The sequence below is a fragment of the Harpia harpyja genome, chromosome 3, assembly GCF_026419915.1.
Source record: "Harpia harpyja isolate bHarHar1 chromosome 3, bHarHar1 primary haplotype, whole genome shotgun sequence".
Lineage (NCBI taxonomy): Eukaryota > Metazoa > Chordata > Aves > Accipitriformes > Accipitridae > Harpia > Harpia harpyja.
This window is the reverse complement of record NC_068942.1, coordinates 25,053,867-25,080,203: the sequence shown is the minus strand read 5'-3', so window position 1 is coordinate 25,080,203 and position 26,337 is coordinate 25,053,867. Positions and strand designations below refer to the sequence as shown.

The 26,337-nt window shown below is 37.8% G+C and overlaps 1 protein-coding gene across 2 annotated transcripts in view; it reads right to left on the bottom strand.

Moving 5' to 3' along the window:
- IMPG1 (interphotoreceptor matrix proteoglycan 1) overlaps positions 1 to 25,183 on the bottom strand; it is a 66,517-nt gene extending 41,334 nt beyond the window's left edge. Inside the window, exons 1-6 of one of the 2 annotated variants that reach the window (XM_052781673.1) lie at positions 24,461 to 25,183; positions 11,436 to 11,669; positions 6,496 to 6,662; positions 6,254 to 6,282; positions 3,659 to 3,726; positions 2,518 to 2,609 (exon numbers count right to left, since the gene is read on the bottom strand). In XM_052781673.1, the coding sequence (XP_052637633.1) occupies positions 2,518 to 2,609; positions 3,659 to 3,726; positions 6,254 to 6,282; positions 6,496 to 6,662; positions 11,436 to 11,669; positions 24,461 to 24,527 (657 nt within the window). In that variant the 5' untranslated portion in view covers positions 24,528 to 25,183. The remainder of the gene's footprint in view (positions 1 to 2,517; positions 2,610 to 3,658; positions 3,727 to 6,253; positions 6,283 to 6,495; positions 6,663 to 11,435; positions 11,670 to 24,460) is intronic. The other variant, XM_052781674.1, reaches the window with a different exon arrangement.
- Positions 25,184 to 26,337: the final 1,154 nt, after the last annotated feature.

Genomic DNA, 26,337 nt, shown 5'->3' with positions numbered 1-26,337 from the left:
GAAGTAGAATTAGCCCTACCTGTGTTACAACTTCCCTGTGCAGTTGACTTTACTGCTATTAAAAGTACTCTTTGTTTGCTGTTTCTCGACACTATTTGCAGTTGTGGCCTACACTTACTATTTTTTCCCTTTAATAATGTTAAACTCCAAAAGCCAATTAATTTGTAAGCTATAATGTGCTGGTCACAAAGAGGAAAACCACTATGGGCCCATTCAGAAAGATTTCCTAACTCATCCTAGATATAGTTACACATTTGGTAATTTTAAGATCAGAAGGTATCTCTTGTTCCTTATTCACAAACAGAGCTGAGCTTCAAATTTCAAGTCTTAGAATGCAAGTACCTGAAGAGGTCATGCAGAGAGGCCACCCAGGAAACTCCTGCCTTCTGCCCATCTCTCAGTCCTTCTTCACAAATCTTGTTACTAATCTTAACAGATACCATCCCTGCGTTCCACCGCTAATGTATTTTATTACACAAAAAAGCCTTTTGTTTTTTTTCTGAATAAAACCTGTCAGGGTGCTATAAAGTTTGCCTGTTAAAAATATGAAGGTCTTGGAACACAAGTTTTTCTTTACTGCCTGTACTGCGTATACATTTCATGTTTATACTTATTAGCAACACCTACATACTCTGTATTCTTTAAACACTTTTTTATATTTTCATTTGCTCAAGGACAATTCTACTCTCAGCCAGGCTTTTTATACCTTGGATAAACAAACAAACACAAAAAGAGCAAGACAATAATCAAGAAGAAACTGGCCCAAAAGAGCAGCAAGCTCATCAGCCTGAATCCCACAGAGAGGTGGGGTTTCCGCTTCTGCTGCCAGGTGGGTTGGCACAAGGCTGCCAGAGACTTCCATCCCATACATAACACCTAGGTTTTGATAGCTTCCAAGAAAAAGCAGAACAAGAAATATGTGCAGTTATGGTGTGTCAGGGGATAAGAGAGAAAATAAGAGGTTAATATAATAAAGAATGAGTGAAACGGGAGAGTACACTTTCTGCACCCTTTGCTTCTGTGTAACTCAGCTCTGCTAAGTCATTCCTTAGGATGCCTCAGTTTTAGAGGAATGTATGTTTTGTGTTGTATATAAAAATATGGCTCATCAGTTAGAGAAAGAGCATTCTGTAATGTTCTATCATATAAACAGAAGTTTAAGGAATACGCACTTTCTATATAGCTGCCCTATGACTTTTGAAGAGCCAGCCTTTAAGGAGCTAGTCACAAAGGACTGGGCCGAGAAAGAATGAGGAGACCTATAACATGGAGGAACTGGTTAATGCCAATCTCCTGGTACATGTCAAAGATCACAAATAAATTATTTTAAAACATTTTTTTCCTCATATTCTATTTGCTCTTTCACTCCAACAGCTGTGATACAGGTAGGTAATACGCAGTCGAGAATATTAAGATTATTTTGCTTTCTTAGACCCTAAGGATGTTGTTATTTCAGACAGTAAAAATAGCGTTTATCTGGAATCACTCCGGTGCAATTCCTGTGCCGGAGCTGAGAAGCTTGCAGTGGCGGGATGGAGAATGGCGGCGATTTGCCAGGGCTGTGATGGGCAAGGCTTCGGCCAGCATTTCTGCCCTCAAACTCTTGGCGGCGGCAGCACGGAGACCTTGAGTTCACCCAAGCGTGGAGGAAGCAGCGTGAGCCTCTTCCTACAGCCGGTATGCACAAACAACCCCAAAATCCCAGAGGGGCTTTTCGAGGAGCTGTTCTAGAAGGGCAAACTTTTTAGAAATTGAAAAAAATTCTCAGAGCAAAGCAGAGGGGAAAGGCAAGGGGCCGGCTCCCACCTGGGGCTCCTTCAGCAGAGGGGTCCGCCCTGGTGAGGCCTTGGGCCCTGGTGAGGCCTTGGTCTTTCTCCAGAGGGAGGTTCTGGAAGGTTCCCTGAAGCCACACAGCTCTGCTGAGACCAGGGCCACCTCCCTGCCACCCCCAGGCACAGCAGCCAGGACAGGGAAAATAACAGCCCCTCCTATCACCCCCACCCCTCCCTCAGACATAACCCGCGGCCTGTGGTAGCTGCTGTAGACCTGCGGAGGGAGGGGGTAGCCCCCCGTGCCATGCTGCATGGCTGCTCTGAGGAGACGTCAGCAGAGACCCCCCACTTCAACAGCTGGCAAGAAAAAGGCAAGAAGGTCCAGTCCTATCCCCCGCGTTGTGGAAAGCTCAGAAGGTATGCATTTTTACATTATTTAATGAAGAACAAGGTGACAAAATGGCACAAAACAGGCAATGGGCCCCTCCTTAAAAGAATACAGACTGCCTAAAAGCTGGTTGCCGTATTTTTATACCTTCTACTGCGTACGCAAGAAACATCATGCACTATTCCAGTACAAAACAGATGCTAATAAAACCCTTTGGTCCTACTAGCAGTAAGAGAGGCGAGCACTCATGGTTTATAAGCACAAAGTGTTTATAAGGCTTCCCCCTCTTTTCTGCTAGCTGAGCTCAAAAAGAAGAGGTGAGTGAAAAAGTGGGATAGGAAAATAGGCTGCCCTCACCTTCACAGGAGTCTTCGTGTCGTTAACAATTTCGTTGAGCAGTGTGCCATTAGGTACTGGTGCATATGGAGAGAAGGATGTGCCAGGGGAGCCTGGAGGGGTTTAAAGTAAAATCAGGCAAGAACAGCTTTGCACATCAAAAATCTTCCCCTTTCTCTGTTGGACAGCTGTCAGCTCACTGGAGAAGCTTCCCTTATGGAGGCTGTGTTTGAGCGTAAGCCTGCGCCAGTGAAAGGTGGTCATGACTTATGGCATGGGTAAAGCTGCTACTTTTTATACAATAGATGGCTTTTCTTTCCAAGTCAAAACATCAGTAGTGTTGCATGTCTGTGACTGACGGCAAAAATGGCACTGACTATGCATCAATGAAATTGTGTGAATTAAATAAGACTTGATAATTTCCTGTCATACTGCCTTATATATCACCAAATGTCTAACCTTGATTTTGACATTTGAGATCTTTGTCTCTATATGATAGCCACCTTTCTTTAGGGCTCAATTTAAAGTAACAAGAGGCTTTCACAGAGTTTTCCAGCTAGAAGCAAAATTACCATACTGGAAGTTGCTGTCAATAAGATTCTGTCATATTTGGCCCTCATAAAAATATGTGTGCAGGATGTTTCCTCCTTGAACCAAAATGCTCAGATTTACAGATTTTTATCACTGCATAAATTTCTAGCATTAAAGAACTGTAGTACACAACAGTGTTTATATAGGTCTGATTGGAATAATCTGCTCAAATTAACATCTCGGCATCACTGTGACTTTCTGGCTAAAGTCATTCTTTATTTTCATCTGCTTGCTTATTTTGGCTAACAAAATGCAGCAGCTGACACTCTAAATGTTGTTTTATAACTGAAGCAAAATTAGCTCTATTCTCTAGAGGTGAAACTAGGAAAACATATGCATTTAAAGACTGTGAAACAAACCTGGAATGCTACATTTGAGTAGCAGACATGCTGTAAAGAAATAAAAAAACGCTTCTTATAGATTATTTTGCTAATGCATTTTCATTGTACTTCACTGAACTTGTCATGCTTCTACTGCGTTCATTAAATTACAGCTTTCTAAGATCTATGAATCACTGGTTTTAGCAGTTCTATTTAATGGGCAGATGCACAGCAAGCAGATTTGATTTTACCTGTAGAAATGGAAGGAATGTCTTCCTGCTTTTTGCCACCTGTTTTCTCTGTGGATATTTCATCTTTCCTATCAATCAAATAGAAATGAGTGATTTAATGATCAGCATGCTGTACCGGCAATGGCGAAAGTGTAAAAAAAAAAGTAGAAATTACCCCAGTACTAAGTGTGCTTTAAATGAGAGAAGTTATTTCTAATGGAATATTTGACAAGCTGGTTAAACAGGTGATGGAACAGTAGATCATATTTTTTATTCAACAGTTTATATATTTCCTTTCCTCTCCTTCAATACGGTATTTGCTCTTGCAATGAACAAAAATACTGATTTGACATATTCCTCCACCAAGGACTACCAATCCTGCCAGGAATCTGCTCATGAGGTTTCATGACTGATATTCTCCAAGCAATCAGAGGGATGGAGTCACAGAGATTAAATCAGTGCACAGGGTCTGCTTTGTGAGTGAGGGCTTTGGGCTTTGGGTTCCTTCTAATTTTACAGCCAATGGACATTTCATGGTTCCAAGGGTGTTTCGTATGGTTTGGTGTGAGAAGAGAATGGGCGGTCTTATTTTTCAGTTGTCAGCCTGCATTTTAATATCATAAGGATGCTTCCAACTAATGATAGTTTCAAATCAGATTCCTGGATCAAGATTATTATGAATTGTAGGAATGTTTATGTTTGGATCTGGATGTAATATTCATGGGTTAATGGCTACCATGGTCCCCATGGCAGACAGCTGAAAACTCCAGTAAGAATACGGTGGGTGTGATGCACAGATTGTCTGCCTTGCATCACAGGATTTGTTTTTGTATTGTTGATATTATTTTCTGTTGTAAGTTTTACAGTCATGTGCTGATGAATAAATTTTGTAACTGCAACTGTTAACTTGCCTGAAAAGCAGAAGTGGTATGTATATATAAGTACACTTTATAAAAGATGTGTCCAAGGTTCCTGCAGTTATGGCTATAGAATAATTTCTGCTCTAAACCCAAATTTTTATTCATTCATAGCTTCTGGAAACATTTAGATTCGTAGATAAGAATCTTCTAAGTGACATTTTGAGATTTTTCTTTCCTGAAATTGAGGGGTGAAGAATTTCAGTTGTTTTGGGCTCTAAGTAGAGTGTGGAAAAAAACACAGCATAAAATAAAAAGACTTATCATGGAAATGAATGAGGATAGAATTCCTCAACATTTCTATAGAAATAGCTATTGTTAAGGCAGTGCACACAGGTGGAGTGTTTGTGAAAACTGATATGAGTGAAAGAACTAAGGGCACTGCAAATGCATAATGTGGTGGTAACGGAGACAACATGAAGCTTGTAGCATAGACAGAAAAGATGGCTGGGCTGCATTTCTATACAGGACCAACCTAGACGTTTAATAACATAAGTAAAGAACATGAACAACTCCTGATTTACCACATCCTCTGGATATCTCATGTGGTGAGAACTAAAGTACTATTTGTAATGTTTTCACAATTTGTGTTGCATCTTTAACTGGAGACTGATCTCTCTACATGGCATCTACAGAAGATACAAAATGTTTCCCAAACCACACAGTAGTAAAGATGAATTCCAACAATGTATAACCATGGCTGCCTCTATTTCCAGGTACAATATGAGTAATTTCATAGAATTTACTTCACATTCTGAACTGTGTCTAGGGAAAACCATACTGTTCACATAGAGCATAAGAACCCTGAGATCAGCCCCTTCACTTATTGCCTTGCTGCTGCTGTTTGCACTAGACTGAGTGAAAAGACCTCCCTTTGGACTTCCAGGAGAGTTTAATTAGGCCCTACATTATTAAAAATACATTTCTGAGAAAGAAGAACACTCAAGTTCCCATGTCATAATGAATAAAGATACATAAGATCTCTGTGATCATGAGACAGTATAACTTATGAATGAAAAAGATTATTTGCTACACCTGAAAATCTAAGAAAATTTGAAGGAAAAAATAATACATTAATCAGAGAAACTGTGGACAATGATTTGTCTGGCTGTACTATAGTATTTATATGCAGAGAGACAGAGTTCAGTATTGTAACTTTAATCCTGCCATTCTCAGACTTCTGAGCATTGCCAGGAGCATACTTTTTTCCAAGAGTTTACGGAATAAAGCATCACGTTAGCTAACAGTATCATGACATCTAAAAATACAGGGGAAAGCTAAAGTAAGGGCATAGAGTTTTCATATTATTGCATAATGTAGCCTCCCAGATAAACTTTTGTTAAGGTCTCTGACTATCCTTTTGAGAATTATAGCTATTGTGGGTAATCTTTTGTCACACTCCCGATCAACACTAGTCTAATGCAAAGCCATGGCTTTGTCAGGGTTTCATGCTCACATTAGTCTAAGAAGACATTCTGTGATGTGTCAAAGTGAACAGGCAACTCAGACATTTGGCCACTTTCATTATTTGTGATTCAATTACTGTGTACTATGATACATACAGTATACGCATCTCTCACAGCACACACCAAATACACCACAGTGCTACCTGTGTATCTGTTCACATCCACACACATCTACACATATCTTTTTCAAAGGCAGTAACAGCAAGTGGCAAGGTTCTACTTGTGCTACTTACCTTTCCTGGAAGGTTCTATGTTTTACTCGCTGCGGAAAGATTAAGAAAAACAGCATTTTACTAGTGGGTGTATCCAACCATTGAGCAGAAGCCTGTTAGCTCTTTCATTTACTGTACTTTTATGTTTTCCTTCTAACACATGCCCCCTCCTCTTCCTGAGCAATACTTTGCCCTTATATAAGCAGATGGAGAGGGACTTGGAAGTCTCCCCCAGTTTTTAAACAAATGTCAGTAATCCTTACCCGTTGGATTATTTCCAGGTGCTCTTGGGAATTGCTGAAGTTTTTGCCAATATCAAATATGCAGAAAGTTTCCCTCTGGCAGGCAGTAACCCAGTTCTGATATTCAGAAGTGTCAGGAATCCGATCCAGAAAAATACGAAAGGCTTCCCACACAGCTTCCTGGCAGACTGAGTAAGAAGAAAGGGACTGGGGATAGATGCTTTATACCAATAAGTAAACTTGAAAGCCTTTTTAAAGTGATTTGGGATTTACACATTTTACTGTACTTAGTAAACAAGTCCATCTTCTAGGTATTTTTAGATATTTAGGTCTTCTAGATATTTTTGAGTTGACGGTTATTTGCCTGTATGCTGAAGGATTAACCATCTTTGAGTTAGGGATTGCTAATTTCCCTCATTTTAAAAGGGAGATTAATTTGGCCTGACATCATCATCATTAATAAGGAGCAAACACAAAGCACACTTCCTTCACCTCAAAGGTACATACATACAAAGATACATACTGGATGTTCTAGTGAGAGCAAACAGGGAGGTAGAGAAAAAAAATAATCTAGCAGTCATCATACTTGAATAATCGTAATTGTAACTGTATACAAGGTTTTGTACATTAGTATGGTTAACTATGCATAGAACAAGCTAAACAGAACATATTTAAGATTTTGATACTCCCCACATATAACGAAATATTTAAATGGAAAAAAGTATTTTTTAAATGCAGTAGGCTAAAATGATTTGAATATATTCCAAATTTTCAATGTAATTAGTCTTTTCAAAATCCTAAGGACATTCTGCAGCAGGCAAATGCTTTTATGTTTCTTTAAACACCTCTGGAAAATTGAATGACTTAGTATAGGTAAAATTCCTTTGGAAAGAACAAGATTTCCTTCCTTTCTACACAGCTGTACACAGTCATCTGTTCAATGTTAAATATCTCCTCCATGGTGATGAATCATCCAGTTAAATGCTATATCAGACAAGATCAACAGATACTGTGGCTGCAGAGAGAACAGTAGTGTCCTGCATCATTTGGGAAAATGAAAATGAACATAAAGAGAGTAAGACAGTGGGGGAGATTTTGAGAAGGTGATATTCAGGAATGGCTCTAAGGGAGTTTTATTTACTGGATGCAAACTGACTTAATTACATGAGATTATGTAAAACACAATATAATAATGGAGACTAATATTTTTACATATTCTGTTGGCTCACTCCTTATGCAAGAGAGCTGTGAAGTTCACCTGTAGTATGTTACAAAATACATTAGAATGCATATTTGGGCTTGGCATCCATTTTTTTGATTTATTTTCTAGGGAAAACTTGTAAAAGTTAAGTTCCTGCTGCAAAGACCTTGCTCTCTAGCACTGTGAGTGAGGATCATGACACGCATGAGTATGTGAAGGAGGGGAGAAAGCAGCAGCAGCTAGGTTATAAAATGACTGCTCAGAAATACTTTATAGGGTTTACTTTCCCTTGATGATTCTGATAACACAGGTCTTAGATATGTCTGCAAAAGTGAGTTTTTGAGAATGACAGATGGCTAGGTGGGGCTATACTTCTGAGTGCACTTTTACCAACATCTTGCTGAAGTCTCCTCTTTTTTGTAAGTTGAAACCATTTCTAAAAGATTCTGGAGGATAAACTATTCCCTACTCCAGACAGCTACTGCCTATCTGACTAACTATATTAATATGTCTTTGGATTTCAGATAGCAGCCCTTCCCCACACCCAAAATATTTGGGTTTCACTTAAGTCACTTCGCACAGCCTCAAACTAAACATAGAATGAATCCTGGCTGCACCCGAGTCGTGTTTAAAATCCCTGAGTGGTCCAAAGAGATCCTCAAGCTAGCACAGAGCCAGCTGGGAAGTGCTGTTCTGTATGGACTTTCCTGCTTAACTGCAGAAATATCCACATACGCAGGTTGTCCTCTGCAGGGTCTGTGAACTCAGTTGTGTAAGATCACCAACATGGCTCTATGGCTGCTAGAACTAATGTGTTTTGAACAGAACGAGTGCAGTTTTTCTCAGCTGTCACTATACCTTCCCATTTGTGGATGATTGCCTCTGTCACTACTTGTTGATTCCTCTGGTATTGTTTAGTCAAAAAAGTCAGCTGTATTTTTGGCTTTGTGAAAATACAATGTACTTTCACTCAAGGTGAAGGAACACGCTTCTTCAAAATGTTGTTTAAAGTTAAATGCTTTTAGAGAAGGGGATTTTCAAACATATTAGAAAAACCATTTTAACAAAACTTGCTAGCAATTTAAAAGCTGTTGCCTTTAGCACTTTACTTTGCAAAGTTCATCACTATGAGATGGGCCATTTATTGTCAGTACTTGATACCTGCTTTGACTTAGAGTGAGATAATTATCTGCATTATCTAAAATATCAGTGTCTCTGAAATTAGTGCAGTTTCTCTAGGTGTTCTCTAAACTTGCTGTAGGGATGTACTCACCTAGCTGTGTTAGGGCACCTCAATAATACCTCAGGAACGACCTGCCCTCCCAGTAGAGCAGCTGCATGTGGAGCAGATGTGGTCAGATTATTAAAAAGGAACAGGCTGTCTTTTGAAAAGATTTATTCATTATGAGCTAGCAGTTAAGGCTACTTTCTATCATCTTTTTTTCTCACTTACAACTCTCTGGTATCTCTTTTTCTGAGCAGTAACTGCTGAATAAAGATATACTATATCTGATGAAAAGTAATGCAGTTACCAGGGTTCAAATAAACATGACAGATGGCCAGCTGAGGAGGCATCATAGCTGATTCCATGCATGAGGGACTGCCTTCATGGGGACTTACTTAAGATATGCTGTGTTATTTCAGAGTTGATATAGGGTCACAGTAGACTCAGGTTATCCTATAGCAACTGTCTAAGCTCCTATATCTGAGCTGGTTTGTGTTGTAGGCTCATTCTTGAAAGCATAAAATACATGTAATATGTAAAAAAAAAAATTGTGTAATTTTTCTTAGGAAGCAGTAAAATTCTCTAGAGGACAGATATAATCCACAGTGCTGTTACAGTTCTAAATGTGTCATGGGACTTGGAGGGGTGGAGGTGGTCTCCTAGATTTAGATACAGAAAACAACGGACCTAAAGGTATGTCTACAAAACAAAATGAAGGTAAGTTTGTCCCACAGATAGGCACAGGCTGTAAGACTCCAGCGTGGCTACCAGATTATCTTTTCATGAAGGCTTGTACTGTGGTTACAGCTTCAAGGATAATGCTTGCACCACCACATTTTCACTGCTACCTTTTTTCTTCATTTTTCCCTTTCATCAGGTAAATTAGCGTGCTCAGCTGGGAGGGCAGAATACTTGAGTTCTGATCTTTCCTTGAAGGAAAGATTTTCTGAGGTTTTAACGAAGGACATTGTAATGGAAAATGTGCAATTATTCAAGGGAGCCGAAACACCTTTTTCTGAATGAGTGTACAAGTTATTCAGCTGCAGTCATCTGTTTTCTTGCTTACTTTTGGGGAGGCACTCCAGCATCAGCTGAAGATCTGAATGATACCTACTCAGAGAATTTTGTGAGTGTAGGACACTCTGCTGGGAAAGAGGAGATGTAAGTTTAAACCTGCTTGCAGTACACGGTTTACAGACCCCAATATCCCAGCTGATGTGCTGCTCTCCAAAAAGGTGGTAGTATTGTCATCATCAGTTTTTAAACGAAAATGTCATAGTTGCAGTTCTTTGCGTTCAAGTCAGAGATACCACACTTTCCCAGGATAGCTTGTTTTCAGCCCAGTGAGGGATGTGCCAGTGAGTTTTAGGGACTTTCAGGATTAATTAGTATTGAAGAAAGGCTTTTTGAATCAGCCTTTTTAACACATTTCACAATTCTGTCTAATGCCCATTGGGTTGAAATTTAGTCCCACAACAGATACCAAATATGCTTGTATCTATAGGAATGGCTGCAGACATTGGTGTAGTTTGCCCATGCTGCCTATAGCAAGCAGCTGCCAGAGTAAAATTTTTGCAGCTTTACATCCAGGTTTCATTTCAGAGGGAGCTAGCTGGTTCCCTGAAAGAGAGCTGAGGAATGGCCAAATTACATAAATGTATGTGAATGGTTGGAGACCAATATAGAGGACAAATAGATTAGCAAAGTTGATTTAGGGAGTAGATGTTGCCTTAGATACTTGCATCCCAGAAGTACTGACTAGATTTTAGAATTAGCTTTGGACCATCTAGCTGCAGCAGAAAAATATGCATTTTTCTAATACAAATTGGAACAGCCACAGAATGAAAGACTGGGAGAGGTAGGGGGAGGAAGAGAGGAAATCTAAAAAACAGGGGCTATTTGCACCGTGCTCCCTAGGGACCTAAAATTGGCGTGGTAACTCTATAGGCTTTCTATGGTCAAGGGAGGTAAAGAAAGGACTGGGGAGGGAGTGAATTAATTGGGAAAGGGCAGAAAACCCATTCTAGACTTTCTGAAAGTAAGACTAAGGTCTTTGCATGAGCTGATGGCAATTATCTCAGTGTTTGTAGCATACCAACACTGCCACAGACTTTATATAACTACAAATACACCAACATATTTGTGCAATGACCAATGAATAGTTTCATTACTTGTCTTGAGCTGGTGGGATTAATTCTGAGTAGCAATGATGGTACCTGCTGCACTTCGAGAAAGGCGGTACATCTTTACACAGTAGTGCAAACATAATTTGGTCTTCATGTTCTGCCATGCCAGAACACTGTGCAACTGAGTTCATTAGTCCTTTGCACTGTTTTATTCTCTTCTGGTAACTATCTGTCTTGAGCCATGCTGATGTACATGTAACATTTAATTATCTATGTAAAAGTAAAGCATAAAGCAAATGGCACATACACTGCCTAGAGCTAAAGAACAAGATTCTGGAAAATTATTGTGTTTCCTCAATTAAAAGAAGTACTTTCAGAGAGGAAGTACATGCTACAATCATTATCTTACCTCTTAATCTATAGTAAGCTTGGTGACTGGCTAAAATCTGCTTCACTGATTCTTGTGGGCAAACTTTCACACCAGTTGAGAAAAAGGATGACCTCTTTGTTCGGTGTTTTGCCATGTCAAATATCCGCCTTATGGTTGATACTCTGGACCTTTTTGTTGTTCTTTCTGTTTTGTCTGACCCTGAAGCATCTGCAAGATGTTTGGCTTCACTGCGGTTTATTTTATTAGGGATTTCTGGAAAAGAAAAAAGTAAGCATGAACATAAGCATACATTGCATAGGCAATAGGTATCCAATGCAAGATCATGTCTGGAAAATGGGTATGAACCTGAGAGTCCTTTTTGTTACGTTATATTGGTGTCAATGCCCTGACTGAATTAATGTGCTGAGGAGAAACACCTTGTGATCACATGGGGGAACAGGGACTCAAGAGACCTGGTAACTAATTTCCTTGTATCTCAACACGTAACCCCAGGACACATAGGGTAAAAGTTTCAGAAGCCCTAAATCTTGTTTTCAAAAGTGACTTTGGGTTAGATCCACAAAGGACACTTAAGTGCTTGAACTTAGTGCTACAGCATCTCATTTGTGAGCATATCACCCTGTAGGGAAATTTACACTACAGTGATTAAATAACAGTCTGGAGCTTGGGGAAAGTGAAGCATATCTATATCAGCTTACAGTGTAAAAAGGTGTCTGTGCTAGAAGTAAAATGAGAAATAGTTGTACCTTAAATCTGCACCCTTTTGAGATATTCTTATCTTTCCTTTGAGCTTCAGGGCACATCTCCCTTCACATCAGGTTCATAGTCTTGAACCCATCCCGAGAACTGGACCCTGAAACACTTTCTTTCAAAAGCTGAACAGGAGTTTGATTGTCTTTGGGGAAAGAAAGAGCTGTTTCCAGTCTCCTCCTTTTACTGCACAGTGCACTCCTCTACCCTTCCCTCACATAAACTGAAGTATTAATCAGAACAGACTGCAATTATGTTTCTTTGCCACTGGATGATAGGTGTTGTGAATGCTGTGGCTTTGTATCTCAATAGATCTTTATTCCTGGCAAAGTGGAACAGCTACAGTAGAAAAAAATGAAATCAGCGAGTGGGAATTGAAGATCTAGGCTTAACTGTTACTTATGGAGCTATTAAGTTATAAAAAATGGAAATGCTTCTAGGGTGTCAAAATAGCCTCAGGCATAGGAACCCCCATATTAAAAGGCACACAAAAATTCAGGAGTCATTTGGTTCCATTTCCTAAGTATTTGTGATGCAGTATTACGTGACATAGCAGCTAAATTTAATGTAAAAATGTTAATGATAAAAATAACATATAAGGTACACATTTAAAAGAGCTGAAATACAGCATTTTGCAGGATCATGTGAAAGGAGCAATTAGTATCTTTTAGATTATCTTCCAAAATTTTGCATACATATTAATAAAGATGTTAAGGTTAATTTGGAAATACCTTTTTTTGGTTGCATTTTCATACCTTCGATACAGTCATTACAGATGAAAAATAAAGAAAAATGTAAACAGAATAAAAGACGTTTTGAAAGAGCTGTTTTGAAAGAAAAGTGTAAAATTTGTAGATAATTGGAAAACTTCAAGGGAGAAAATGTAAGAAAGACCTCATATATGTGTATGCTGATGAATCAACTAAAAAAATTGCTTTGAAGAATGGTTTAAAAACTTGTAAAAGAAGAATAAAAGGAAATAGCAGGGTTCAAAAGGAACAAGTTCAGTGAGAGTAATACCATCAAAAAAATTAAGAGTAAAAAATTATCAGTTTGCTGGAGAAAGAAGAAATGTCACGCTGCATATAACAAACACTAATTATCATGTTCTTAGGCAAATCAAGAGAAAATAAGGAAGGTAAAAACACATTATCTTGACAATTTGGAACTGAGTTAATTAAATGTTTAAAGAAAAATGGGCAGATAAATGATGAAAGAAAAATAATTGAAAAGCATACTGTTACAAAAAGAGTAGTACTTGAAGTAAAAAATGGAAAAAAGTCGACCGCTTCACTATGACGAATATTGTATGAAAGGCAGGAAGTCATACAATGAAGGCAACAGGTGATTGTTATTGCTTTGTAAAGCATGCCAGAGGCAGCAACCTGTAGGCCTATAGCTGTCTAATTGTTGCAAGGTAATTTAAAATGATGATGCAGTCATATAGTGTTTGTCATTAAATAAAATGTAAGTAATTTTTCCACAGTAATGTCAGGTCATGAACCATAAACTGCATAAAAGGAATTTCCCTTGTGAAAACATGGCTTTGAGTCCATCAGAAACCACAAGTGGCCACACACTGGATCAGCTGAGGCACTGAATTATTTTGATGATATATGGGGTGAGAGCAAAAGATTCAATTCCATTGAAATCTCAAAGCAGACCTCTGAAATCCTCTAGAAGAAAATATCAAAAATCTACATGGAAAGTAGCCAGTTGTAAGTCTATTACCTTTTACAAGGTATATTAACTGCAATAGACCAGCTGCCCAGGCAGTGTGACCAACTGGGGCAGAGGATTTTGTCACTAAGCTCTTTGATAGCTTTTGTATGGAGCAGAGGCCTTTCTTGAAGGATTTACTTCTTCCCCAGGATTTACCCCTAAGTCATTAACTTGAATTAAGAATTATACTATTAATAAGACTGACAAAGGAGATTCTTCTCAAATGATTGTTGTAATGATTTCAGTCTCTCTGTGTTAGGGTCACTATTGGGGCTTTTCAGTCTGAGAAAGTGACCATACATTATCTGCTTCCAGTTATCACTGTTCTGCTAGTCTATTCAGGGTAGGTGTAAATATTTTTCTCTTTTCATTCTTTCCCTTCAGTTTCCACTTTTTTTGTGGGAGGGATCTGTTGCTTAAGTATGCTTATTGTAATAGGTTTAATTTCATTTAGATCTTGTGGTTAGTAAATTTCCCTTACTAGAGTAACTTTTATTACCATCAGTTCTTGAAATCACTTTTTTACTAAACTTAAGCAAAATTTGAATTGGAAAAAGCATCGGCCCCTCTCTCCACATGACTGTCCAATACTTATTCCCTAATATATGAATGGAAGAAAACCTGTCTTCTGGTACAAACATTATTTGTTTACAATTCCTCAGACCTGTGCTTTCTTCTGTGTCTGTGGAAATTCTGAACTGAGAAATTTTTACCTAAGGCTTCCAGATGGTTCAGCCATATACTTTACTGTAATATGCCTCCATCTACAACTTTTTAGATGCTTTGCTTTCAGTGTCCTCAGTTGAAAAAACTAATCTAAAAAGACCTGTGCTGTTATGAAGTTGAACCCATATATATTAGCTGATCCCTTTTCATTTTACCATGCAACATAGTAATTGTGTAAACTGGAATGGTGCAAATTTTACAGGGTGCATCATTTGATCATGTAAAAAATCCCAATAATACTAGGCTGATTTACTTTTCTTAAAATAAATAATTTTTGTAATTTTTTTTGGTTCTCATTCTCCTTTCTGAAAGAAACTTATGCAATTAATATATTTAGTGTTTACCGTGCCCAATTTGACTTTTTTTATTTAACTCCATTGTTTCACAAAGGTGACTGTGTCAGTTTTACCTTTAAAAGGTATGTCTAAGATTTTTAGTTTTCTTTGATAGTTCTAGGGCAGAAGGGGAGATAACTGTCAAAGTCTGGTGAAATTTTATTGTACTTTAGCTTAATCTCCAAGGTGCCTTAAACAACGGTGTAACTCTCCTTTATTCTCACATGAAAGAACCTGCATCATTGTCCCCATTTTCCAGGTGGCATACTTGAGGAAAAAAGTTAAGGTAGTTTTACCAAGATGATCTACTGAGCCACTGTCAGCCATTATTAAAATTTGGAGTCCCTGACCTCTAGTCCTGAACTTAGACAAATATAACAAAAGATTTTCAAAATATGATAAAGCAATTTTCAAAATATGATATAGCAATCTTTTTCATATGGGACCTAATCAAAATGCTTTGACGTCCATACAGACCTCTTAAGCCAGGTTTTGTTTTCTGGCAGATAAATGGTATTCATGTCTCAAACTATAAATCTGAAATCCTTGGAATTAGGTCAGGCCTTGTGTCTCTTGAGGCCTGCATTATCAAATTTATACCCTCACTAAAAAAACAAGGCAGGAGAAATAGATTTTAAAGGTGAGAGTTCCTATGTGTTTTTAATAATCTGCATGATGAAAAAGGAAAAGTACATCATTATTTAACTGGATTCTAGGAAAAAAAGAGTTTAAAGCCATTCAGATAATTGGTCAACGTTCTTTTTTGGTTTTTTTTTTTGGTTTTATAAACACAGGAGGAAGCAGCTTGTATTCATACCTTTTTATATAACTGTAGTGGATGCTTTTCTGCACAGCTTTATTTATTTCTAGCTGTTAATAGTATCAGTTTTGGGAGGACTCCAGTTTTGGTGGGGGTTGTTTGGGTTTTTTTCAACAATGTAGGCAATCTCTGTGTAGGAATATTTACCTACAGCATTAATTTGAAAGTAATTTACTAAAATGTAAAACTTTTAGTCTTATTCGACCTTAGAAAATTAAAATGTTGTATAAAAAAAGAAGAATTTTTAAAAATATGGTAGCTAAAGGTTTCAGCAGCAAAATTCAAGGTGACATCAGGACAAAACTGTTGAAGTCTGAATAATTCATCATTAAAATAATCATGAGGTTTGACATGTATGAAAAAGCAGATTAGTCTGAAAAATAAGTGGATGTTCTTAGGATAGAGAAGAATGCTTGATTGATAAATGATACATATTGCCTGCACAATAAAATAATTATTAGTTAAAAGACAAGGCTTATTTAAGGGGAACTGCTGAAATAGGGTAAGGAAAGCTTATCAAAGAGGGTTGGTTCAACAAAGATCCCATATATGTGTTGTTGTGATCCAATTAAATATACAGCAGGGCCAACAGCCCCTGTGTTGATAATTCAACCAGTAACAAAAGCAAGGATGACTAGTCATGGAAAGTTGATCTTGAGATCTCTGAAAGGGCTGATCAATGTAAACACCAGATGGAGCACAGAAAGTACAAAGAGGGGTAATATCCTAGACTCTTCACGTAAAGGCAGTCTCCTCCTGTCATGGGAATAGTGAGGACCCCAAATTCTAATGGCACTTGCCAGTGACAGACAGGGTGGCCATGACATATTCTTTCCTTCTATTGCTTTTTAAATCTTTTTTTATGCCATATTGCCTCAGTCCCAGTTGCATGGGAAGGGTCTGACTGGATTGAAGGGGCTTAGATGAGCAGGGACAGATTAAAATATGGCACAGCTTTATCATCTAATGCAGCCTAGATCCTCCATACGAGCACTAGGAGCAGCATCTATCTTCTCCCAGAGAAGCATGCAACAACCTCTATCTTCCCATGCAGATGTGGAAGTAGAGGCCCTTTCCTTGTACTCTTGCTGATGTTTGGGGCTGCTTTGCCAGTGCTTTGTCAGACACTGTAGCTCTGACTGTGTTTGCATTAGATTGTCAAGCTTGGTTTCACAACCACGAAGGCTCACAACTTTAAAAACATGAGAGTATGGAATCCCATATTAGAAAAATTAATACTAATATTTAATCTGCTCAGGTCGTCTCTGAGAGCTCTGTGCCTTTAAACACAGGATTATATGTCTTACTTGTACTTGTCTTTGGGTCTAATATATTTTTTAACGCACATGGTGAAAGAACTTTGAGAGGAATTGCTGGGGGGACTCGACCCCAACAGTTGCTGCATCCTGGTGGGTAGTGGGTCTTGTCTGGGAGCTAACTGGGGTAGCAGAGGCACAGGAGAGAACTCAGTATGGATCTCACTTCTTCAGGTTTAGTGCACTTAGCTAGTGAGCTGCTGGGTAAGAGGGCAGTATCCACTACTGTGGGGATGTTTTACTGAAAGATAAGGAGCTGACTTTGATGCCTAGCTTCAGAAGAAGGTGAACGCTGGCCAGAGGAAAATGCCTGTGTTCCTAAAAGAAAGGAAGAGTGCTAAGGCATTTATATTAAAAGTAATTAATTTTAATTCCTCAAAATGCATATTGACAATTATGAACATGGTAATTCCTGTTTGGTATGTTGGCTTGTGTGAATGCCGTTCTTAAATGTCACTAAATAATAGTAACATGGAATGATGCCTGGGTAGCTAATCATGGCAAAGAGCAATGTGGCCCAAGTCCAGTCCTCCAGCTTGGAAGACCTTGTGTTCAGCTGCTGGTGTTCACTAGCAAACTTCCTGCACAAGTACCACAAAGGTACAATGGGGACTTTGTATTGAAGACAAAGTATATCTGATCCCTGTATCTCTTGCTTGGATTCAGCATGACAAAATGTCACCTGCACATGTGCACAAGCTGTGCTCAAGCTCTCTATGACACAGGAGAGCAGCTCCAGGCTCCTGCTTAAAAGATAAGTTCTGTGATTTTCAGCATTTTAAAGACTATGTTCTTGTTATGAATTAGATCTGTACCAAGGATTTTCCTCCTTAAGAATTCAGGAAAGTGGCGGATTTTCATAAAACCTGCTTCTTGGCAGGAATGCATGATGGTGCTCCATTAAACATTTATGGAAGACAAAGAATTTAGTTACTGTTAACATAGTACTCAAATAAGGCAAGGCTCCCATTAATCCTTATGTGATATATTCCTGTTGTTATCCTTATGTTAAAAATACTAAGTGTTTGGTTATAATGAAACAATTTACACCTCAGAACTTATATGGAAATAAATCTGGAGAAGAATGTGATAAATTATTTTGAAATATATGTTATAGCAATGACAGTAGTAAATGTCTAAATTTTAATAAAACCCCTAAAACTTCTTGTTTTAATGGTGTTACATTCAAAGCTAGGAGATAGCATTAAATAATGGTTCTTTTGCAGAACCCTTTAATTAACCTGAATTTACATTTTGGTACCAAAGATCACTGTTGTCACCAACCAATGTGCTTTGGAATTTCATTAAGTGTGAAGAATTTAATTTCTGTAGGTAGGTAACATCGAGAAACTAAAATAGGTATCATAATCCCTCAGCTGTTCCCCTCCTCCCAGATATTCACTCAATTCTGTGTGGTTTTCTATGCCAAGTGGAGAAACACAACTGTTAAATCAACCAACTTCAGAAAGAAAGCGAAGAAGATAATTTGAAACAATTTTTATGAAATTTATGGTTAGGCCTTATGACAGACAAATATCATTTTTTCTCTCTCTCTAAATAGGCAATTTGGTAACACCTTTGAATTATGCTAACTATACAATTCATGGCAAAATAACTATGCTAAATTATATACCTATTATAGATGAGAGCAGGAAACATAATAAGTCACTGGTAAGATTCTCCTGCTTTTGTGAATATAGTTGTCATATACTGACTAAAAATGAATCCACATTTACGATAAATGCAGTCTGTACCTACCACAAATATTGAACATGCTGAAAGCTTTATGAGTCAACACATGTGATTTTGACACATTTCCTTCCTACCTGAAAGACCATCATAACAAACTCATGTTTTCCTTCACATCATGTGTCTCATTTAAGGTAGAAATATGTACCATCTCTTTCAGACAGATAAGTGCAAGTTCTGGTGAAGGATCCTCCTTGTTATTCATCAACTCTACTAACCGCTGCTGCTGGAATTCATAGAAAATATCAAAGGCCTTCTATTGTTTCATTGCCAACATCTGAATCCTGTAACAGTCTGCTTAAGGTCCAGGACCTGGACTAGAAACATCATTAAAGAATGATGGGTTTTAAAGTTGACATATGAAACATATATATATTTGTATTTCCTTGGCCATCTTAGAAGCATTTGACCTGAAATGCTCTTCTGTTACCTGATATGGTTTACATCAAAGGATGCAAGAAAATGCTTTAAATGTTTGAGTACTTCTTGAAGGGGTGCGTCCAATCTGCAGTGACGAAACACTCACTCGAGCACCTCTGCTATTCATTTCCTAATCAGTCTTACTCAAGATGTACAGCCATCCTCTGAGAAAGTCAGTGAGACGGCATAAGTTCAAGTTCCTATGATATTTTGCCATGTATGTTAACATTTCAACAATTTTGATGGTGTGAGTCAGAGTTGCAGTGCAGAATGGGCTTATTGACATAACCATATTAAAATATGATGACAGTTAGGATGGTTGGCATATGAGAAAGCTTCCAGGAGCCAGAAGCCACAGTGCCATCTCTCTGCTTGAATGTGTGTAATGGGAACTGGTCAATTTTACTCACAGTTTAGGGGTGCTCATCCTGCAATACAATCTACAGTCTCTGGCTAATTGACACCATCTCATTTTGACAGAGAGTGACTTGGGCTTAACCTTACCTAACTTAGTTACGTGTCAAGCTGCATAGACCAAGTTAGGTTGGGAGGACACCTGGAGGTCACCTAGTCCAATTCCTTGCTCTAAGCATGGCCAACTTCTGATGAAATTGATCTAGTTTTGAGGGAGAGGAGGAAAGAGAAAGGAACTGGATTAGAACTGTCTTCATTTTGTGCTGTAATGACAAAATCACAAAATGAAAGATGAGTGCACTACTGCTTCCTACCTGAAACTGCTGGGGCTTCTATGATCTGTGTTGACTCACGTATGAAAGGTATGCCTGGAGCATACCCACTAAAATTGTATTTCATGTAACAAGGTTACCAAGATTGTTAGTATAGAATTGGATAACAGTCCATGAGAGGTACTGAAAGAGTCAGACTGGCCAATAAGAAGGTAATATTGGCTCTGCACTGAAGTAGAAATTTAAATGCCAGTAGAACCTCAGCACTAAAAAGATAAGCATGGTGGCCTAAGTATAATTAGCTCTGTAGCTATGAGTCTGGGTCCTGCTGATTTGCAGACATCTATGTGACTAGGCAGTTGCTTTGAGAATCAGCCTGCTAAACTCTGCTGTTGTCCTGCTTTATGACTGCAATGCTTCTTACAGGTCAGGGCTTCAGTTTCTGTTACACCTCAGGTCCCCATGCTCTTGTGAAATGAGGATGATAGTGTTACTCTGTCAGACAGGTATATTGTAAGGTTAAAACTGGTGGCATGCTTGCAAAAAAAGATAAGGCATGCTACAATTATATAAGGGTATATAAGGATACCTACACTGTGGCAGGTGTCAGGGTACTCCCAGATGATTGTTATCTTATGTTTTCCAGATATGTTACTATTCAGAAGTGTCTGTCCAGTAAATAGTGGCTGATAGTGACTAAATGCCAGTATATACGTATATACAAGCAGACGGATAGATAGCTATTTCTTTTTAGGAAGTTTTTTGTTCAATATCACATGTTCCTAAGGGGAAGAAATTGAAACACAGCTGGGCTTGCAAAGTGCAAAGCACATGGAATGTGCAGAATAGTGCACCTAATTCCTGATAAAAATTGAAGAATTGTGTGATAGAGAATGAGCAGAAGACTCATTTTAATCCCCAAAGGACTGGGAATAGGACAGAGGTACAAAAGCAGAGGGGAAAACATATATTTAAAATATTTTAAAGCATCAAAATGCAGTAGTTTTCCTTCTGGGAAGAAGACAGTGTGTTTGCTACATCTGATGAATGTTGGCCATATCGCCTGCTGCACTGCTGAAGCCACTAGGACACCACAATTAGCTGAGAAATGAAGAATAGCATAAACAATAATCTGGATTTCTAGCAGGTTAAGATTTATTGTAGCTACTTTATTGTAGCCTGTAAATTAATGTCCTGTAGAGGGAGAAAACCTTTTATTATGAATAGTGATCATCTTGTCCACAGGTATTTTCAGAGAAAAAATCCCACACATCTAACTGTTCATTCACATATAGTTCACTAATCACTATGGTATGGGTATGATTATATCTGGAATTAATCTTTAAGATGCAGCAACAATATTGTAGTATTTTTATTCAAGTTTGGCTTTTAGCCAGGAAATAGATAAGATTAAAACCCACATATAATCCAGTGTTACATTTATTTGGGAAGGGGGAAAAAAAAGGTTTACTTTTCATTTGTTTACAAGCATAACCAGGAAAACTAACTTTAACTTGGTAATTCTTATTTTATGGATGAAAGCAGAAAATAATCTTAGTGCAAAAAGCAGATGTCTTTTTCTTCTTTCTTTCTTTGAAGCTTTATGCTCTTTGACTTCCCTTTCCCTTTGGCACAAGTTTGCTTAACCCTTTTTTCAAGGGCAATTATAGTAATGAAGATCTGCAACACTTATTGCTGAATTGGAACAGCCAAGCGGGAAGGACTAAGTCAGAATGAATTAAAATTGTTTCATAGAGCATACACAAAGCCTTTGTGTCCTAAAGAATGGCTGAGTAAATAGCGGATATTTGCTTGCTGAATAAAAAATAACACTAAACAGCCTTGAAGGCTCTCTGGTTCCCTTACATTCTCAGTATCAAGTGCTAGGATGTACCCAGCATCAATGTATAGTTTTGAGAGTTCAAAGCTCCTTTGTGTTTTGCTAGTTATTCTGGGGTTTCAGTGGTTTACAATTCAACAGTTAAAAATTATTCTACTGTCATATTTTGTGCGTAGATTTTTTGCCATCGCAAAGGTTTTATGCCCCTCACTTTCCCTTCCCATTGTTAGAGTCAGTTTGTGTGAGTTCAAGTCCTGAGGTTGTTTCCTGGATTCTGGCACTAGTCATGGCCAAAGATAAACTCTCTCTCTCAAGTCTTTATTTTGTTCCCTACAGTTTCCTGTTTGTTTACTGTAGAATTGGAGGTGCTCCTGGACAGCCTCCAAATGTCTGGGAAAAGGACTCTTTTGGTCCTAAAATAGGGCCGAGGAAGAAGGACCAAAAGACATTACCGAGCAAGCCCCACTTTTGTTAACGCACTTTTTGTTAAATATAGATGTGAGCAAATCAGGAATTTGAATTTAAGATAGTTTTGTTCATGAGGAAAACAAAATATCAACTGATTAACCCTGTAAATATTTAGACATTATTAGCTCTATTTTTTTTCTTTTAAGATGGGAGTATTTTATGTCTTAGTCTCTTATTTTCTAGTCTGTCACTGTTTACATGTACTGCAAACTTGAATAGCCATAAAAGCCTCAAATCATCTGTTAGGATCACTAATGAGTGCTTAATATAAGTATTCAGTCTATTGGCAGAGCCTGTGTACTTTTGAAAATATTTTCTGTACGTATCTGACCCTAGTGCTAAGTCATAAAATAACAGTTCTGGAAACATCCCTGCTCTGGTAAAGAAGTTTCTTAAGTCTTTTGAGATCTGTGTGCATATATTTGAGATAACGTAGTTTTAAAATATTATATATGGCATGACTACATGGCAGTAAAAATTATTATGCATTTATGCATACCACATGTACTTTATAAAACTGGTGGGAAGGAATTTTTCCAATTATCATTCATATGCATGTATAGAAAAAATGTTTTTTCCCCTGAAAGCCATCAAAAATGAGAAAATTCCAACACTGCTACATAAGCAAGATGCTATGTGAAGTTTATTATTGGTCATTGTTTCCTGAGTGTTGATAAACATTCTATGCACCAAGTCTTCTACTACATCTCTTAGAGAGATAATATACAGTTCTGTATTCCTCTCTGTCAAGATAGCCTCCCAGGATTTTGCTGGTCTTTTATGGGAAATGTAACATATGATCACAATTTGCAATAGGTGAAACTGTGTGACCCCACTTTTTACGTTATCGCTTTCTCAGTTCATAATTATAAACATGGACTGTAATGATACCATCAAGCATGCACAGATTACCTGGAATTAATTCTATCTCCTTCTATCATAGAATATGCAACTTAAATGCAAAAGCAGTGCATTTGATATAACTTTTCTTCTTGTCAGACATGAACTATCACCCATTATCTCATTTTTTGCCACATTTCCAAAATATCATTAATGATTATATGACACTATTTACATGGAATTAAAAAGCAAAATCAAAGAGCAACACAATATAAGTCTAGTGTTAACTAATACATTACTTTTTCCCAAGGGTTTTTTCAGTACCGTAATTGTCCACTAGAGAAAATTTACATCATTTCAGTGAGATACAACAACTGTGTTCTTTATTTTCTAAAGAAAATCTGTGCAAAGAAAAGCAAGACCAAAAAAAAAAAAGTGTAAATAAAACTTTCAAAGTAGTATTGACAGCAGACTATATTTTACACCATCACTTTAACAAATATTTAAATACTATTGAGGAGACTTCTCTTTTATCATTTTACATTCTTTGCATTGAATTAACATGCCTAAGACTGACATAAAATAGGAGGTCATTGACTTGGGCAAGCATAAAGCAGTTGTAATATTGGCTTTTAATTCAATTATATGAATATCAAAGCATAGATGGAAAAGTTAGTAAGAAGACTCCCCCCAAATTAAACATATTCCCCAAAGCTCTAAATTTATTGAACATGGAACTGAACAGGGAAAAATCACATTGCCATCTTTTCTTTTTTTATTGCTGAAGAAGCTTTAAAATTGCTGTGAACTTTTAAATGTTTTTGAAAGGAGCAATAGTTAGCTGTTACAATTATTATTACTACAGTAATCCTTACTAGTACTGCCATTTTTTGTATATTTGCCAATATGGTTTATTCCTCTAGAATCTGTATATCTAACAGTTTGAAGTTTTTTCTAAGAATGGCTAGTAAATACAAAGATATACTTTACTACTTTCCCTTCATTTCAAGGATGACAGACCATCTTTAACAATGTCAGCACTTAAATGTTCTTTCAGCTATTTTACCCCTTCCATAGAACTGTTTTTGAAATTATATTTTTCCATAACAGAACATATGCAGGTAAATCAAAACTAAATGGCATGTCTTACAGAGATTGTAAAGCCTGGGAAACACACATAAGAAATCTTGCCAATGTTTCCTTTTCCAACTTTTTTAGCAATGTCAGTAACTGTGCGGTCTCTAGCTGAATTGTCAAAACACCGAATTCCAAACAAAGAATTCTGTAATGTGAAAATACCCTCATCTTTCAGTTTATTTTTTTCAACATATGCACTGTAAATTCATATAAACCTTTAATATATGAACTTACCTCTGCTTCCCTGAACTTGGAGAGCAAGGCAAATGATCAAGAATATTAATCCAGTTTTCAAATGCATGCTGTCTATTGATCATTCACAGTTTTCAAGATCAATCATGCAGGAAATAACAATACTTAGGTCAAGTAGAAGAATTTTGTTTTCTTAAAGAACTAAAATCCCCAAATGTCTTCCCTCTTATTATTTTTCAGGTGTCCCCAGCCTTGGACTGCATTGAATTGCAACTAAGCAAAGAGTGCATGCAACAGGTGCCAGAATGCAAGAGCTGGACAAACCCCTCCAACGCACACACTTCTAGCCTGGGGGACTGGAGTGGTAAGACAAGAGTGACGAAGTTTTAAAAAAAAGCAGTGTCTGTTTCTGGAATAATCTGTTTATCTGCTGCTCAGACATAATCCCTCTTACGGTCCAGCTGGAGGAGCTTTCTTCATCTTATTAACCTTCTGGAGCAGCATCTGTCAACCCCAGAAGACTTCAGGAGCACCATGATAAACAACGGAAGTCTCTTCTAGTGCCCATTGCCTTCGAACATTGATCTTTTGGGCATTCCGGAGGTACAGCATGTGAGCGGAGGTGAAATCACGGGGAGAGCTAATTGTGCTATTTCCACATGAGTTATCATAAAACCCAGGGAACTTCCTTTGAAGAAGACGACAGCTTTGTCTGAAAGAACATACTATACTCAGCTTTTCCACTGCATATGTCTTGGAAGCCTCTCTCTCTTCTCATACCAAAAGGTTGCTGTTGCAATATTCCTATCCAAGCAATGATGATGATGTTCTGTGACAGCGGTGAAATGATGACTCAGCAGTAAATTGCAGCAGTGTTCAGGGCTGGCACAATCTGATGCCAAACTGCAAGTGGGGAAGGGAAGGTGCTGCGTAGAGGGAGAGTAAGAAACGGTGGTGGGATATGCTGTCTCAAACATATAGCTATAACCAGGCCAAACATTGGCAGTGAGTGAATATACTTTTCAAACAGCTCTGTTCCAGTTTCCCAAATAACTATTCCTGTTACATATTTGGCATGTCTAAATGTTCCATACTTACTTTTTATTTTCCAGAATGTTTTTTACTGTTGCATTACACCTAAAAAAGTTACCAGGTGGGCATTTGTAATGGTCCACCCCCCTTAGAGATTTTTGTGCAACTGTGCTTTAACATAGGAAGTATCTAAACTGGCAGCAAGAATCTGTAAGTACAAGTCAACCCCAGAAGACTAAGAATAACCTTCGTTTGAACCCCATCAGTATTCTATTTTTACGTAGGATTTAAACAATGGTAACCTCCCTCCCTTTACGAGATTGCCTAATTTTAACTACTCAGACCAGCTAGTACAGAGAGAGACTGGGCTGGGACCAAACAAGATCTGCTTTTTTAAATTTTCACAATCTTTTTCTGATTTTCAGTGCTCGTTTTAATGCTTTATATATATTGTTTCATGCACATTGATTTATTGTTCTAACAAACCAAATTAAGAATACCTTGCCAGTAGCACAATCCAAAACAACAGTGGAGATGATCAGGATTTCTACTGGAGAAAATTTGAGTATTACATAAGGATCATTCTTTAACAGTAACATTATTTGTCTTTACATATTTTATATATCATAATCATATGGTATATAGTGTGGTCATATAAGTGCTACCTCTATGAACCAGCTAAGCTTTAGCAAGCATTTATAAGCATATTATAGTTGAAAGATGAAGTTCCCCCCAACATGTTATCTGATTTTTAGTTGCTTCATCTCTCAATCTGAAGCAATTGGAAATGTAAGTAATTTTTCTGAGGGTGGTGGAATCTGCTGTTTCTGGTGACATCTGAAAGTGTGGGATTGGCGAAAGTCAGATTATTTCCTCAGAGCACCCTA